Source organism: Hoplias malabaricus, chromosome 2, assembly GCF_029633855.1.
Source record: "Hoplias malabaricus isolate fHopMal1 chromosome 2, fHopMal1.hap1, whole genome shotgun sequence".
In the NCBI taxonomy this organism is placed as follows: domain Eukaryota; kingdom Metazoa; phylum Chordata; class Actinopteri; order Characiformes; family Erythrinidae; genus Hoplias; species Hoplias malabaricus.
The window spans coordinates 74,704,058-74,720,470 of record NC_089801.1 but is presented as its reverse complement, the minus strand read 5'-3'; the positions used below and the strand labels follow the sequence as shown (position 1 = coordinate 74,720,470).

The 16,413-nt window shown below is 38.2% G+C and overlaps 1 protein-coding gene across 6 annotated transcripts in view; it reads right to left on the bottom strand.

Annotated features, from left to right (window-relative positions):
• The window catches only part of dmd (dystrophin), a 163,759-nt gene that overhangs the window by 112,748 nt on the left and 34,598 nt on the right, over window positions 1-16,413 (bottom strand). For 4 of the 6 annotated variants that reach the window (XR_010800422.1, XR_010800423.1, XM_066661558.1 and 1 more), the window contains 12 exons: window positions 14,562-14,649; window positions 13,603-13,844; window positions 12,757-12,937; window positions 10,183-10,328; window positions 8,066-8,278; window positions 5,131-5,244; window positions 3,996-4,151; window positions 3,674-3,844; window positions 3,038-3,220; window positions 2,780-2,914; window positions 1,366-1,518; window positions 1,072-1,233 (listed from right to left, as the gene is read on the bottom strand). Coding sequence is in view for 4 of the 6 variants with exons in the window: in XM_066661558.1 (XP_066517655.1) it covers window positions 1,072-1,233; window positions 1,366-1,518; window positions 2,780-2,914; window positions 3,038-3,220; window positions 3,674-3,844; window positions 3,996-4,151; window positions 5,131-5,244; window positions 8,066-8,278; window positions 10,183-10,328; window positions 12,757-12,937; window positions 13,603-13,844; window positions 14,562-14,649 (1,944 nt within the window). In the remaining 2 variants the exon portion in view is untranslated. Of the gene's footprint in view, window positions 1-1,071; window positions 1,234-1,365; window positions 1,519-2,779; window positions 2,915-3,037; window positions 3,221-3,673; window positions 3,845-3,995; window positions 4,152-5,130; window positions 5,245-8,065; window positions 8,279-10,182; window positions 10,329-12,756; window positions 12,938-13,482; window positions 13,510-13,602; window positions 13,845-14,561; window positions 14,650-16,413 lie in introns of those variants that run through there. The other 2 variants (XM_066661560.1, XM_066661561.1) reach the window with 2 other exon arrangements.

Here is a 16,413-nt window from a genome sequence, read left to right as displayed (position 1 = left end):
CTTTAAAATAAGAGAACAATTACTGTTGAAATTCTCATAACGTTGAACATGGATTCCCGTCCTTCAGCATAAAGAGCCAATCAGAATGCTGTTAACTGACAAAGTCCTGCCCTCTTGCAATAAGAGCCAATCAGATTGCTGGTTATGGTCAACTACAACTACAAGACATTAGGGACTTTCTTTAAATATGCATTTTCTTATTCAAAATCATTGTTTTATTTGTAAAATTTTACTTGAAATGTGAAAATATATTTTATTTAGTGTATTTGTTATTTATAATATTTCAAAATCTTATTGAAATACATAGAATTGTAATTGAAAGGGTAATTTGATTTGACATTCAGTTGTTAACTACATAAAATGTTGCTAGAACTACAAGGCTACTTCAGTATGGAGGATAGTACTGATCATAATGCAGGTTATACATTATGTTCCGGATCTTGGCTTAAAACTTTTTTCTTACATTGTTTAAGGTCTGGAGCTGTTTTTCAGCATTTGGGTCTAGGCTTGAGTGTAATATGAGGAGTAAAATCAGGGTTACTCCTATATAATGATATTTAAACCACTGTGTCTGAAAATTTGTAACAATAGCTGGGGAAATTATTTTTCCTGTTACAGCATGAATGTGCCCTTGTATAAAAAGATATAGTTTGATGTGGAGGAATTCCATTGGCCTGTACAGAACCCTGTCATTAACCTGTACATGTTCAGAATTAATTGTAATTTGACTGTGAGCCAGGCCTTTTTCATTTAACATCACACAAATCTCACAAATGTTATTTTCCAACAGTTTAACACATTATAAAATCTTATGGAAAGCTTTGCACAAGTGAAGAGGGCTATTTCTGCAAAGGGGGAACCAACTTTATATTAACGCTCAGGGTTCTGGATGTCCAGCAAGATCCTACAGGTATGATAGTCGGTTGTTTACATACTCTTGGATACACAGTGTATGTTTTGGTGTCTTTGTGCAGAAAATAGTATGCAGTGTTTCACATCAATGACTGAAGATTACACCAAGATTGCAATATAAATACTTAACTGTAGAAGTGCATCAACATATAGACAAACCTGTGCTTCCTGGGGTATCTGAACAGCATCTACACCATCTGTAAGATATGCAGTTAAGTGACGGTCAGTAGTATTTAGGGAATCTAGGATAAGTCGTAGGGTTTTGTCATATTCTTGAGCCCACTGTAAACTCTTCTCAAGCTGTTCTCGCCTTTGTGCTGCCTGCATTAACAGAGAAGTTATCATCAAAATAAGTTAATATCAAAGAAATCATAATGAAATGAGATTTTGCATTTAGTGATTCAGTTAAAAACAGCTGAAAAATGAAGTACATAGGTATGGCCAAAATCTTACCCTTCGCATGAGTTCCTCCCACCTAATGTTGTAGTCTTCCACCTTTGTATGAATAAGCTCATGGAGGACTCTGCCATCCATAAGGGTCTGGGACAACTCACGTATTTGATTACGATTATATTCGGGATGTTCCCTTATCATGTTATCTAAAGACTAGAAGGAAAAAAATAAATAAATGAAATAAACAAATAAATAAATATTAAAAGTGTTAAAAACAATAAAAACAAATATTAAACAACGCATTTGTAAGAATGTTCCTGTACGCCACAAAGATGCTCATCTGTTTAGTATTTAAATAGGAACAGTGACTAAAGTGATTTTTATGCAATCATATAATTAGCAAAATTTAAATGAACTGCAATGTGCAAAATCCCAATGTAAAATTTGTACATTGCATACATGTAATTTAAGCTCAAATTTAATGTAAAATAATTCCGTTTAGGGCGGCACGGTGGCGCAGCAGGTAGTGTCGCAGTCACACAGCTCCAGGGACCTGGAGGTTGTGGGTTCGATTCCCGCTCCGGGTGACTGTCTGTGCGGAGTTGCTGTGTTCTCCCCGTGTCTCACACGTTGCAGGTGGATTGGCGACTCGAAAGTGTCCGTGAATGTGTGTGTGTCTGTGTTGCCCTGTGAAGGACTGGCGTCCCCTCCAGGGTGTATTCCTGCCTTGCGCCCGATGATTCCAGGTAGGCTCTGGAACCCCCGCGACCCTAAATTGGATAAGCGGTTACAGATAATGGATGGATGAATTCCATTTACATTTATCTGATCGTTTGGCATTTTTACAAGGATTAAAGCAGTGAAGCTGTCTGTGATGAGTTTCTCCGTGTCCGTGTGGGTTTCCTCCAGGTACTCTAGTTTCCTCCCACAGTTCAAAAACACACGTTTGCAAGTGTACTAGCTACTCAAAAGTGTTCATAGGTGTGAGTGAATGTTTGAGTGTGTGAGTGTGCCCTGAGATGGACTGGCACCCTGTCCTAGATGTGTTACCGCCTTGGGTCCACTGATTTCGGACTGAACTGGATAAGCGGTTACAGACAATGAATGGAGGAATGAATGACTGCAGTGAGGGTAATAATGTAAAGGAAAAGTGGTGAGGTGCTGTTTCCCCATTAACAGTTGAACACTGCCATCTCTCTAGCATGGTGGTGAGTTTGAATATTAAATTTAAAATGCATTTTCACTGAGTGCAAACTCATTCTATGTGAATAGACAGACAGATAATTTATTGATCCTCAAAATTCAATGGGGGATGTGATTGGACTTTATCAGCAGACCACAAAACAAACAGATAAAAGATTTTTTTAGAGTTGCAGTGAATAGATCCTGAATTTCAAAGTAATTAGAGTTTCATATATTTGAAAAATGTGTATAAATTCTTAAAAGCTTCCTGTTTAAGATCTCAGGTACTTACAGCCAATGCCTCTGCAATCTTTTCTGCCCCCCCCTGGACATTCTCTGTCTCATCAAGTTTCTTCTCCAAGAGATCCATCCAAGCATTTTCCTGTTCCAAATATGACAGCAGTTCACACCAACAAGCCCAAACCTCCTGCAAAATAGAAATATATAACATTTCAGTATGTTAGAAGACTGTATCCCAATATCATTAATGGTGTTTATTTTTTTCAATTGCATTGAATACAGATTTACAGTACACAACAGTCAAACTAACCTCTAATGTCTTGTACTTCCCATCCAGCCGGCTACAAAGCCGATGATAATTGGAAGTCAGGATTTCTAGTTCTGCCTTTAGGGCATCATGAGCTGCTGGAGGAGCCTTTGAAATAAAACTGGTTACTTTGTCTGTCAGCAAGTTCACTTTTACTTCTTTTTGATGGACTTCTTCTTGAGCTCTCTGAATATGTGATAGATGCAGAAAAAGATATTTCATTACATTTTTAGACAAATTATTGTATAAAAATTATATAGCATTATTACAAATGACATTTTTGCATCAAACACTCAATAAGGTGTTTGGCATTGGCATTCTTTTATTTTACAAAGTTCTATAATCTATAATGAAAAGAATGTAATGTACCTTTAGGAAACTGGACTTTAACACCACTGTGGTACTTTTAGAGGTACATTTACACTGTGTACCTTTACTGACCAATAATATACCTCTACCACACCTTTTTTCTGAGAGTGTATATTAAGCATGCACTAAACCATTTAACATATATTACTAAATCTTTTTACAGTACACACTACATACAGTCAGCATAATACAAAAATAGAAAATACAAGTCAATAAGTCAAACTGGTTAGGTAAATAATCATTGCTGGAAGTCAATCTTCAAATACATACCTTAAGTTCCTCTACTGCTTTATGAAGTTCTTCAGGTGTTTTGTATTGGAAGTCTCGCTCCAGGTAATCTTCTTCTGCTTGTGTGATCCACTCCTGCATTTCCTGCAATTCCTTCTTCAAACTTACTGTTATATCTAGTCCACCTTTAAGAGCAGATTTTTTTGCATAGGCCTAAAGAGAAAACCACACGTTACAACATGATTGAAACTATGCGGTATTCAACATCAAAATAAAACAAATAAATTAAATTTACTCTGCTTTCAGAAATAGTATTTTACAATATGTTTTAAATTAATCATTACCTAAATGAGAAATGAATTACCTGTTTACAAATTAGTTCCCACTGCGCATTGAGCTCATCAAGCATATTCTGTATTTTGACACCAAACGGTATTTCCGCATCCCTCTTTAATGTCTGTCCCACCTCATTAATGCCATTCAGACTTGGTTGGACAGTGTGAATGTCGTTTACTAAGGCCTAGAAAACAATTATAAAAAAATAAAATGAATGAAGGATTCTTGTTTAATGTTGAGACAGCTAGAATCTTAAAGGAGACTAAATATACTATATTTCCACAAGTTAACACAGTTCCCTGTGGTCTTAATGAAATATCTGTGGCCTGCTTTTGTCAAAATAACACAAGGACCATGCACTACAGCTCCATTCTCAGTCTAACCAGCCCTGTTTGGACCACCTGGTATAAGTATCTTTTCATTTAAATGTCAATGAGCCACTCTTTACCCTCTCTCTTTATCTCAAAACTACACATTGTACAGGATACTTTAAAAACATCTGTAAAATAAGATATAGAGTTAACTTTATGATCTTTAAGTACCCAGCCAACATCCCTGCTGACTAGCATTATGCAGTGAGCAGATGAATCAAGAATATTGACTGAACAACACAGACAATTAAAACATGCACTTTGAATTGTTACCGCAACCCTGAACTGGATAAGCGGTTACAGATAATGAATGAACTTTGAATTGTGCTCCATGCATTTAATATGTGAAATCACACACTATCTGCACAGCTTTCAAAATATATTTAAAAAAATGTTGGTGGCTTAGAATTGGAATGTTGTAGATATATTGTAGATATTTTAACCTGTTTGAATTCTAGGGCCAGCATGTCATATAAAGACATGTGAGGTCTGCTTACAACTTAATTACAATGAAAAAATATTTAGTACATTATTAAAGTAAACAGTTAATAACCTATTTAAAGAATCTTAAAAATTCATTATATGAATACATTGTATCCAACACATTTGTAATTATTTACAGCTGATACCTCACTACTAAATAAATAATGGTTAATTGCTGGTTAATAAATTCATTAATGGTTTGCTTAAAATTAATCAACAGTTGCTGAATTAAAATAAAGAGTTATCGGACAGTGTCACAATAGATGTCCAGGATTTTCTCTATACAGAAGAAATAAAGACTGCTCTCACCGTGCATTGTTCCAGCTGTTTCTCTAAAGCTTCAGTGTCTCCTAAAGCAGGCCACTCCTCATTCAAGAAAACATCAACATCTGCCATCCACTTCTTTAGAGTCTTTGTGTCATTCTAAGACAACAAATACATTTGCATTGTTTTAAAAATCTGTTTGCAAAAGTCTGTTTTTCTTCACATAATATGAAGTATTAAATGTTGTGTGATGTCACTTAGTCTTGGTTTATATGCACTGTATGCAGTTAGTAAATAGTAGAAATAGTAGAGATTTTACTAATCTAATCTGCTCAATTTGGAGAAAATTGTCAGTAATGCTTAAAAATGTATCAAGTAATTTCTGACCATATGAAAATGTGTCCACAAACAATTTGAATACAAATATCTAGTCCAAGGCCCCTCCTGCTATCTAGGTAGCCCTAGATTAATTTCATATTTATTCACTTAAATGTTAAACACCATGTGGATATGCATTTTCAAACATCAAGCTGTCAATAATTCTGTAGGGTGCTGTACATATACATACATATCACCCACAAAATTAAAGGGAATATATTATGCAAAAGTCGTTTTTTGCATGCTTTTGTATTATGTTTTGGGACTCTACTGCTCCTATAAACACTCCAAGCGCGAAAAAAAATCCATCTGTTTTCTGTGAGTCCGTTGAAAGAGTTTGGTGTCAGGGACCATATGCTTTTAGGAGCCGTTTGAATGGCTCCCTGATTGTAACATCACACTAGGGAAATTTGCATAGAACCACCCTGTGAATGCAGAGCCCGACTGCCCTATATGCTTACTACGCATTTTGCATACGCTTACTATGCATGTTGCGCAAATTAATGAAGGACCCCTCATCTCAACTAAGGGAGAGTCTGTATAATCAGAAGATGAAGAGACACTACACGATGTGAACCTGTGACTGTTCTTCTCGAGGTTGGATCGTTAATAGTCTGCGTACATGGCTGTGGGACTATATTTAGAGGTGCCATGCACTGCGCAGCTGCCCTCCACAACCTTAAAAATTATTATATTATTATGATTTTCCTTTATAAATCATTGGTTGTTCTGATCAGCAATTTCAGTTAAATATATCATATAGCAGATGAACACAGTGATATTTGAGAAGTGAAATGAACTTTATAGGATTTACAGAAAGTGTGCAATAATTATTTAAACAAAACTAGGCAGGTGCATAAATTTGGGCACCCCAAAGACCAGCTCCAAAGACCTACAACATCATCTTGCTGCAGATGGTGTCACTGTGCATCGTTCAACTATTCAGCGCACTTGGCACAAGGAGAGGCTGTATAGGAGAGCAATGCAGAAGAAGCCTTTTCTGCGCACACACCACAAACAGAGTCACTTGAGGTATGCTAAAACACTTTTGGACATGTTTTATTCTGGAATATGGTGCTGTGGACTGATGAAACTAAAATTGAGTTATTTGGACATAACAATGGGCGGTATGCATGCAGAAAAAGAACACAGCATTCCAAGTCAAACACTTGCTACCCACAGTAAAATTTGGTGGCGGTTCCATCATGCTGTGGGGCTGTGTGGCTAGTGCAGGTACTGGGAATCTTGTTAAAGTTGAGGGTCGCATGGATTCCAGTCAATATCAACAGATTCTTGAGAACAATGTTCAAGAATGAGTGACAAATTTGAAGTTGCGCAGGGCTGGATACTTCAACAAGACAACGACCTTAAACACTGCTCAAAATCTACCAAGGCATTCATGCAGAGGAACAAGTACAAAGTTCTGGAATTGCCATCTCAGTCCCCAGACCTGAATATTATTGAATATCCGTGGTGTGATTTAAAGCGGGCTGTCCCTGTTCGGAAACCATCAAACCTGACTGAACTGGAAATGTTTTGTAAAGAGGAATGGTCCAAAATACCTTCAACCAGAATCCAGACTTTCATTGGAAGATATAGGAAGCATTTAAAGGCTGTTATTTCTGCGAAAGGAGGATCTACTAAATATTGATGTAATTTTTATGTTGGGGTGCCCAAATTTATGCACCTGCTGAATTTTTTTAAATAATTATTGCACTCTTTCTGTAAATCTTATGAACTTAATTTCACTTCTCAAATATCACTGTGTTAACTTGCTATATTATATATTTAACTGAAATTGCTGGTCCGAATAACCAATGATTTATAAAGGAAAATCCTGAAAATTATCAGGCATGGCCAAACTTTTTCATACCACTGTATATTGATTAGTGCATCCCATTTGTATCTATAACGTAATTTTGCACAACAATAAATGTAATTATTCATTATGTCATGGTTTGCACATGGAAGTGGTTTGTTACCATGGTGAAAATTTATTCCCAGATTTTCCTTGCCTCCTATATTGGTAATATGTATCCCTTTTCTCTGTCTTGTATGTTGTCTCACATTGCTCTTTATTGAAGTTTATATTTGTAACCTAACTTCTGTGTTAAGCATCAGTATGTTTAGTAGTAATTTTTGTATTCTAAAAATTAATGTTTTTAATTTTCTTCATTATTTTGTTCTCTTCCTTTTTCAACATTGGCTTTTATTAATAAAGCAAACTTGCAGTTGCATCTTGCCTCCTTTCCTGCATCATTTTTTTCAATCACCTCTTTGCAAACATTAATTGCACTTAAACAAACATAAATAAAACAAAATACATAATTTATAGTTTTCTTTTGTTGTTAGTTATATTTAAAATGAAATCTTATTAAACTGGTTTATTGCTTCTCAACCCCAGTCCTGGAAGCCAAATAACATCATTTTTTGTGTTTTCCCAGCTTTATACACACCTGACTTAACTCAAGAAAGACCTGATAATTACCCAATTACCTGGTTCCATGCAGTTCTGTTGGACCTTCACTTTAGCTGGAATGACTGAAATAGACTTAAGTGATCAAGAAAATGTATAACTTTACAGAATTAAACAAGTACATACCATGAATTGCTGCAGCTTGGACATGTGGTCCTGTAATTTCTTTATGTTTTCTTCAACTTGTTCAGCTATACGTTTCCAGCGTGCCATCACATTGTCTAACTCAATACGATACTTCTGACACACATCTGAAGGAGCTTTCTTGAAAACATTTTCAGTCATTTTATTAAGGTCTTCTATTTGACACTGGTGTTCTTGTAGATCTGCTTGAATTGCCTGCAAAAATATGAGAAAAAAATTTGCTTAAATATCTTCGGTTAATGGTGTATACTTTTCAGTGGTGTTTAAGTTTCAACAGCTGTGTTGCTCCAGTTTAAAACATAGAAAACTTCTCTTCATTCATGCATTTTGTCACGCCCTTGTCCTGTTGTCTGTTTTCCATGCCATGTGCTCACGTAGTACATAGCTCTGTTTGTTATTGTTCGTGTCTCCGCCCTTGTCCTCGTCAGTCTCGTTTGTAATCCATCCCCCTGCCTCCGTGGACGTCTCTGCCGGACTCTCTGCTCTAGGGCAGCGATCCTGGCCGCTCTGGATTCAGCGAGGGCGGCGATCCAGGCAGCTCCTGTTCCCAAGATGGCGGCAATCTCCGTTGCTCCTGTCCCTGTGAAGGCGGCAAACCCAGCCACTCCTTTCCCTGTGAAGGCGGCAAACTCGGCTGCTCCTGTCCCTGTGATGGCGGCCAACCTGGCCGCTCCGGTTCCTGTGATGGCGGCTAACCCGTCCGCTTCTGTTCCTGTAATGGCGGCGACCTCCGCCACTTGTGTTCCTATGCCAGCGGTGTCCCCTGCCGCTTCTGTTCCTGTGACTGTGGCTTCGGCCGCGTCTGCACCTGTGAATGTGGCTCCGACCACTTCAGTTCGTATCCCTAGGTCGGGCCCAAGGACTTCAGGGCCGATCCCAAGAACTGTACCCAAGCTGGCTCCTCAGAATTTTGCCAGTCCTGGGCACTGCCCAGTTGTTTTGGTACCTCTGTTTGTCCCTGTTCTGGTCCCTGTCTCTGTCCTTGTTCCTTGTTCATATCCATCCAGTGTCCAGTCCCCATACCCATCCATTGTCCAGTCTAATGTCCAGCACCCTGTCCTGTCACCTGCCCCCGTCTAGTCTTCTGTCTCTAATCCTGTTCTGTCCCCAGTCTTGTCTCCATTTTCTACACATGTCCCATCTCAGTCCCCATCCAGTGTTCAGTCTAATGTCCAGCACCCTATCTTGTCCTCCGTCCAGTCACGAGTACCTGCTCCTGTTTTGTCCTGAGTCCCGTCTCCTGTTTCTAGTCCTGTCCAGTGTCCGTTTCAGTCTAGTCTCCTGTCCACTGTTCAATCTCCGTTCCAGTCTCTTGTTCAGTCCGGTCTGGTCTCCCATTGCTCCCATTTGTCAGTCTCCTGTCCTGTCCCGAGTCCAGTCTCCTGTATCCGGTCCTGTCCTGTCCCCAGCTCCTTTGTCTGTTCCTGTCTTGTCCTGAGTCCAGTCTCCTGTTGGTTCATTGTCTTGTCCTGTCATGTGCTCTCTCCTCCACCAGCTCCTGGGGGGTCTAGGTGTATGCGCCCTGCGAGTTGTGCGTTTAGGAGGCGACATCTGTCACACACTTGTCCTGTTGTCTGTTTTCCCCACCATGTGCTCAAGTAGCACATGGCTCTGTTTGTTATTGTTCGTGTCTCCGCCCTTGTCCTCATCAGTCTCATTTGTAATCCGTCCCCCTCGTTATCTATTCCAGGTGTCCGTTGTCTTGGTTTGGTATTTAAGTCCTCTTATGTCACTTCCTAGTTGTCGGTCATTTGTATTGTTTCGTTTCCTATGTCTTGTTGTTTTCTAGTCTCTGTCTCCCCGTCATTGTTTCATTTGTTTTATAATCCTAGTCAGTCTTTTTTTTGCCATCCTTGTTATAAATAAAAGTCTTTGTGTTTTAGCATTTGTGTCTGCCTCCGTCAGTCTGCCCCAGTGAGCCTGACACATTTACAGAACTGATCCAGAAAAAAATCCATACACTAGATTCATACTGAATTTGGTACTTGACACAATTATGAACTGCACTCGATTTTTCATCTAGTATTTAATAGACACTGCCCAAACCCTACAAAAATATAGAAGATTTTAAAAAAATAACAATGAAAATAAACTAATACCGTCATGTCTTTGTGCCTCTGCTCCATGACTGGGTACTCAGTTACTGCTGTGGAAGGGAGAGCCAGTTTCGCCTCACATTGCTGTAACCAGGACATCAGAGCTGCCATAACGTCTTTGTAGTGAGCAGGTGGAAGACTAGACTGGACTAAAACAGGAACACAGGGAGATTTGGAATTTTATTTGCATGTCTTGATTTTGTCTCTTGATGTTCCATCATCACACTTACTTTTATTGCATTTAGCAGAAGCCCGCTTCCAGAGCTACTTACAAAAGTGCTTTGTCTACTTGCAAACTAATTAGAACACATAGTATATTTAGTTGCTATGCTATCCCTGGTTGTTTCTAATGCACTATTAGGCAGTTACTATGGTATCTTGACTTAGTTTAAAATGCAGGTGAGCAGCTTCTATGGTAACAGAGGTGGTAGCTTTTGTCCTGATAGTATGAAAAAAGCAGACCATGGTTGGTCCAATGAGGGCAAAGTTGGTGGTCTATTGGCATTTTGCACAGTATTTTCTGAGCGGACCACCAGTCAGTTTAGATAATATGTCACACTTTAGCCCTTTTACATTCACAGTCGAGTGTACAAATGTTTCCTTCATTGCTTTCTAAATCATCTTAATCCAGCACAGTGTCAATATTTTCAACATAATCACTTTATATCCGGACAGCTGTTTGGTATTATTTGTATGTGCTTATTTTTCAGAATGATAGCCTCTGTAAACTTAAAATGAGTTTAAGAGATTTAGGTGATTAAAAAGTAGATCTTGTACACAGGACAGCAATGTTAGAGGTCCTATGGTGAACCAGCATGGGCCTTCAGTCAGAGATGTGCTGATCTTTTTAAGCCAGTGGAACAATATATGCTTGCTGCTGGTTGCTGGTGCTTGCTGTGATATCTCAAGTGGTTACTAAGGTGTAACTAGGCAGCTGCTATAGTATCCCTGGTGGTTGCTTAGGTTCTGCTAAGTGGTTGCGATGATATCCCAGGTGATTTCCAGTGTGGTATCGTGACAGGATGCCACCTGTGCAACAAGTCCACTTATGATGATTCCTCCCCACTAAATATTCCAAAGTCTACTGTAAGTAGTATCGTAACAAAGTGGAAGTGACTTGGTACAACAGCAACTCAGCCACAAAGAGGCAGGCAATGTAAAATGATAGAATGGGGTTCAGCAGATGCTGAGGCGCATAGTGCGCAGAGGTGACCAACATTCTGCAAAGTCAAATGCCAAAAACCTCCAAACTTCATGTGGCCTTCAAATTAGCTCAAAAACTGTGCGTAGGGAGCTTCATGGAATGAGATTCCATGTCTGAGCAGCTGCATCCATGCCTTACATAAAGCACACATAAAGCCACTGGACTACAGCAGTGGAGAAGTGTTCTCTGGCGTGACGAGTCACACTTCTCCGTGTGGTAATCAGATGGACAAGTCTGGGTTTGGCGGTTGCCAGGTGAACCGTACTTGTCTGACTTCATAGTGCCAAGTGTAAAGCTTGGTGGAGGGTGGCTCAGTTTCAGCATACCAAGAGATTATGCACAATTTGGTGGTTATAGATTTAAAATAGGATCCACTGTGATTGGTATGGTATCTATAATACTAATATGTATAATGTCATCATCATCATTTTCTTTTCCGCTTCTCCATTTCAGGGTCGCGGTGGCAAAGGTGAGCAAAGAAGCCCAGTCGTCTCTGTCCCTTGCAACATCCACCAATTCCTCCTGGGGGATCCCAAGGCATTCCCAAGACAGCCGGTAGATATAATCCCTCCAGCGTGTCCTGGGTTTACCCCGGGGCCTCCTTCCAGTTGGACGTGCCTGGTATACCTCCAGTGGGAGGCGTCCAGGAGGCATCCTGATCAAATTCCCAAACCACCTCAACTGACTTCTCTCAATGCGAAGGAGCAGCGAGAGTACGCCCAGCGACCTGTCGGAGAAAGCTCATTTCGGCCGCTTGTATCCGCGATCTTGTTCTTTCGGTCATTACCCAGACCTCATGACCATAGGTGAGAGTGGGGACGTAGACTGACCGGTAAATTGAGAGCTTTGCTTTATGGCTCAGCTCTCTCTTCACCACTATGTATAATGTATATGTGTGAATTAATCTTATGTATGGTTGATTGAAACACCTAAGGATTAGGTGGGGTGTCCCAATTCTTTTGTCCATAGAGTGAGTCAGGAATTTAAAGAATGGGCAAAATGTTGTGAGATTTCAGATTTCAAAGCTATTTATACAAGTTTTGGGATGTAATGTTTCAGTGTAAGGATACAAGGAAATGTATGAACAATTTTTATTCTGATTTACCATGTCCCTGAACTGGAGAAGCAGTTAATGAGAATGAACGAATGACTTTGTTTTAGCATAAGTTTGTCAGCAGCTTTAGGGATGTTCTCTGACTTTAAACATTATATTTGAAAATGTGTAACATGTAACATGGCTAATAGTTCAAAATATATATTTTTTGCTTGGAAATTAAATCTTGTTTAATTTCCAAAGCACCCACACAAAAAAGTACTTGCTTTAAACCCAGAACAATTTAGTTTTACTCTCATCCAGTAATAATATCGCTCACCCAGTATCAGCTGTTTTTCTCTGGCTTTTAAGTCTTCGAGGACTTTCTGGTAGTGCTCCTGGAAGGCAGTTATATCAGCATCGAAGATAACCGATGAATCCTCTTTCTCCCTCAACTCATGTAGTTTTTCTTCAAGTTGCCCCACTTGTGGCTGAAGTGCAGAAAAGCGAACTATCTCATCCTAGAAATGAAAAATGGCAAAGAATAAAGCTGTTGCTATTTTAACAAACAAAATATATTTAATTTTGTTCATATGAACTGTGGAGCACACAAAGCTTACAATTTTGCTTTGTGAACTAATTTAAAGAGCTAATATTCTCTAGTAGTAGCGTTTCAACAAAAATGTTCCATGAAAATCAAAACGTCTGCCAGTTCTGAAAGGAAATTCTAAAGTGAGTAGTAAAGAAAATCATTTTAAGCTTCATTTAGGGCACTGGCTATTAGAGATTTTACATGGCATACATTCCTTGTGTTCATTTTTGTTATTATATATTTGCTAGCATAGCCCAATCAGGCCCTCCTGTAATACAGTATATATCTGCAATAAAAAACCTGACAGACCTAAAAAATATTAGCAAACCTGCACTCAGGTGCAGATAAGGAATCAAAATGTTCAGTGCAATAGGGCGCCTAGGTCTGTTTTATAGAAAACTGCTTTAGGTCATTGGTACATGGTGTCCTGGATGAGAGAACAACTTAACACATGCAGCAGGTAAAGGGCATTACCTGGAAAGACACAGGAATAGACAGACTTTGTCCTGTATATGGACACAGAACAGACAGACAATGAAAACACATCTAAAGAGAAACAAGATGCCATGCATGCAGGCAGACACTGGTGGTTACCCTGCAGCGCTCAAGTTGGATCCTCAGTGGTTCTGGATCACATGCCGGGGGGTGCTGCACTTTTAGCCAGTTCTCGGAATTGGCTACATTCTGCTCCAACTCCTGGAAGAGATTGTAGAAAGCCAGCACTTTGGTCTGGTAGGCCAACCATGCCAGCCTTTCAGCAAGGAGAGCGCAGAAATCAACCCATCGGGTACGTAACTGTTGCTCAGCCTGTTGAATGTCATCAGAATTCTGCCCAACTAAAAAAAATGAAAGAAAATTGTGTAATTAATAGAAATCACAGATAAATTATAAGTATTTACATATAATACATTTAAAGAAATCTAGGTCAGATCTAGATCTGCTCCTGGCCACGCCCTTCTGTTGCAGGGCTTAATTCATTTATACAGCCCTATTTGGAAATCAACTCGGAGGGCGGGGGGTTTTATCCAGCCCTTCTTCAAATTTAAATTGTACAGAACCTGCTGTGCCGAGATGAAATACAGTACCAGTCATCAAATGTTTAAACACGCCCACTTGTTTTGGGTCTATTTTCCACATATTGTTTATATACATTTCCAGTCAAAAGTTTGGACTTCTTCTCATTTAATAGTTTTTCTTTGTTTTTTATTATTTTCTGGAAGACATCTGAACTATGAAGAAACACATGGAATGATGTAGTAAACAAAAAGTGTTAAACAAACCAGAATGTTTTATACTTTAGATTCTTTAAAGTAGTTCAAGTTAAGTTGTAAAACTGCTTGCCTTCTTAATAGGTTTGAAACCATAATTTGGGTTGTGCAGATGTAGGGCTGGTACACAGTTCTATACAGTGAATAGCCCTATTCCACGAATGACTAACGAGATGTCCAAACTTCTCGGAGCTGTTATTTTAAACGGCTTGCTTTGACATTAAGAAGTTCCTTCCAGAATTTTTTAAACTTTACATGACAATAATCTCAAAAAATGATTTTTACCACTTGTGAGCTGATCTACTAGTGCTTGAACTGAGCGTGTTGCTTCTTGCAGCTTTCTGAACTTCTCTGGTCTTTCCCTGTCTATTGCCTGCAAGAAGAGTAAAAGTGTTAGGAGAGAAATATAACACAGTGTCACAAAAATACATTCAAATTTTTCTGTTAACCCTCTGGTGTTTGAAGCAATTCATTCATCCATGAGGTAGTGTGACAATGCTTTAACATTTTTAGAGATTTCACCTACACTCTAAAAAGAGAAGAGTTGATCCAACTTAATTGAATTGCTTCAATTGGTAACAAGTAATTCAATTAAGTTTATCCAACTTAATTTTTTAAGTTCAACCTTCAAAAACTTAAAATATTAAGTTGGATAAACTTAATTGAATTACTTGTTACCAATTGAAGCAATTCAATTAAGTTGGTTCTTTTTAGAGTGTACCTACACTCTAAAAAGAGAAGAGTTGAACCAACTTAATTGAATTGCTTCAATTGGTAACAAGTAATTCAATTAAGTTTATCCAACTTAATTTTTTAAGTTCAACCTTCAAAAACTTAAAAAATTAAGTTGGATAAACTTAATTGAATTACTTGTTACCAATTGAAGCAATTCAATTAAGTTGGTTCTTTTTAGAGTGTACACTCTAAAAAGAGAACAGTTGATCCAACTTAATTGAATTGCTTCAATTGGTAACAAGTAATTCAATTAAGTTTATCCAACTTAATTTTTTAAGTTTAACCTTAAAAAACTTAAAAAATTAAGTTGGATAAACTTAATTGAATTACTTGTTACCAAGTGAAGCAATTCAATTAAGTTGGTTCTTTTTAGAGTGTACACTGTAAAAAGAATATTGCTTCAAATGGTAACAAGTAATTCAATTAAGTTTATCCAACTTAATTTTTTAAGTTTTTAAGGTTACACTTAAAAAATTAAGTTGGATAAACGTAATTGAATTACTTGTTACCAATTGAAGTAGTTTTCTTTTAACTGTGTAAAAACACTAACACAATGCTACACATTCTTATATTTAGTACAAACTCAGCAACAATAATGTGAAAGCAGTTAGAATGTCATTTGAGTGTTTTTGTTTAAATTAACTCCAAACATAGATTTTCCGAAAACCTATTTACAATTGTGCTGAGTTTTTGTTTGAGCACTGATTTTTTCTAGACATGGGCCTTGGCTACACACGAACAGCTTTCTGAAATGTTATGTCGTTTTACTTCTGTATTTTTACAAATCTGATGTGACACAGTTTTTGTCAACACAAGTGGTTCACACATTGAATATCAGTAATGGCCATTAGTCTCCACAGTTGTTAATTTGAAAAGTGTAAGAAGAGACCATACAGATAGAGCCTCAAGTTTGCATAATTTATGAATTTGCCACTTGCACATTTTGGCAGCCACCACACATATTTGCAAGTATTTCAGTCATTTAAACCTGACAAACTCATCACAGAGGCTACTTCAGCGAGACACATATCCATATGCTTTTCACAATTTTCATACATGATTGCACCCTGTTCAAAACTCCAATAAAATAACCAAATTTGCTGATCACACCACAAGAGTTGATTTCTGATAATGAGGAGATGGCCTAAAAGGCTCAGTACAGGATTGGTATTGGTACAGGAACAATAACCTGGTCAATTATACCTCTAAGACAAAAAAGATCCACATTAACTACAGGAGAACAAGAGGGACAGCCCATCGTCACCTCCACATACATGGAGAAAAGTTGGAAAGGGTTGAAACACTACAGTTATATGTAGTCTATATGTCTGAACAGCTGACATTAAACTGCTTCTTCCCAAGAAAGACCACAACTCCCACATAAAATAATATGCAACATTCA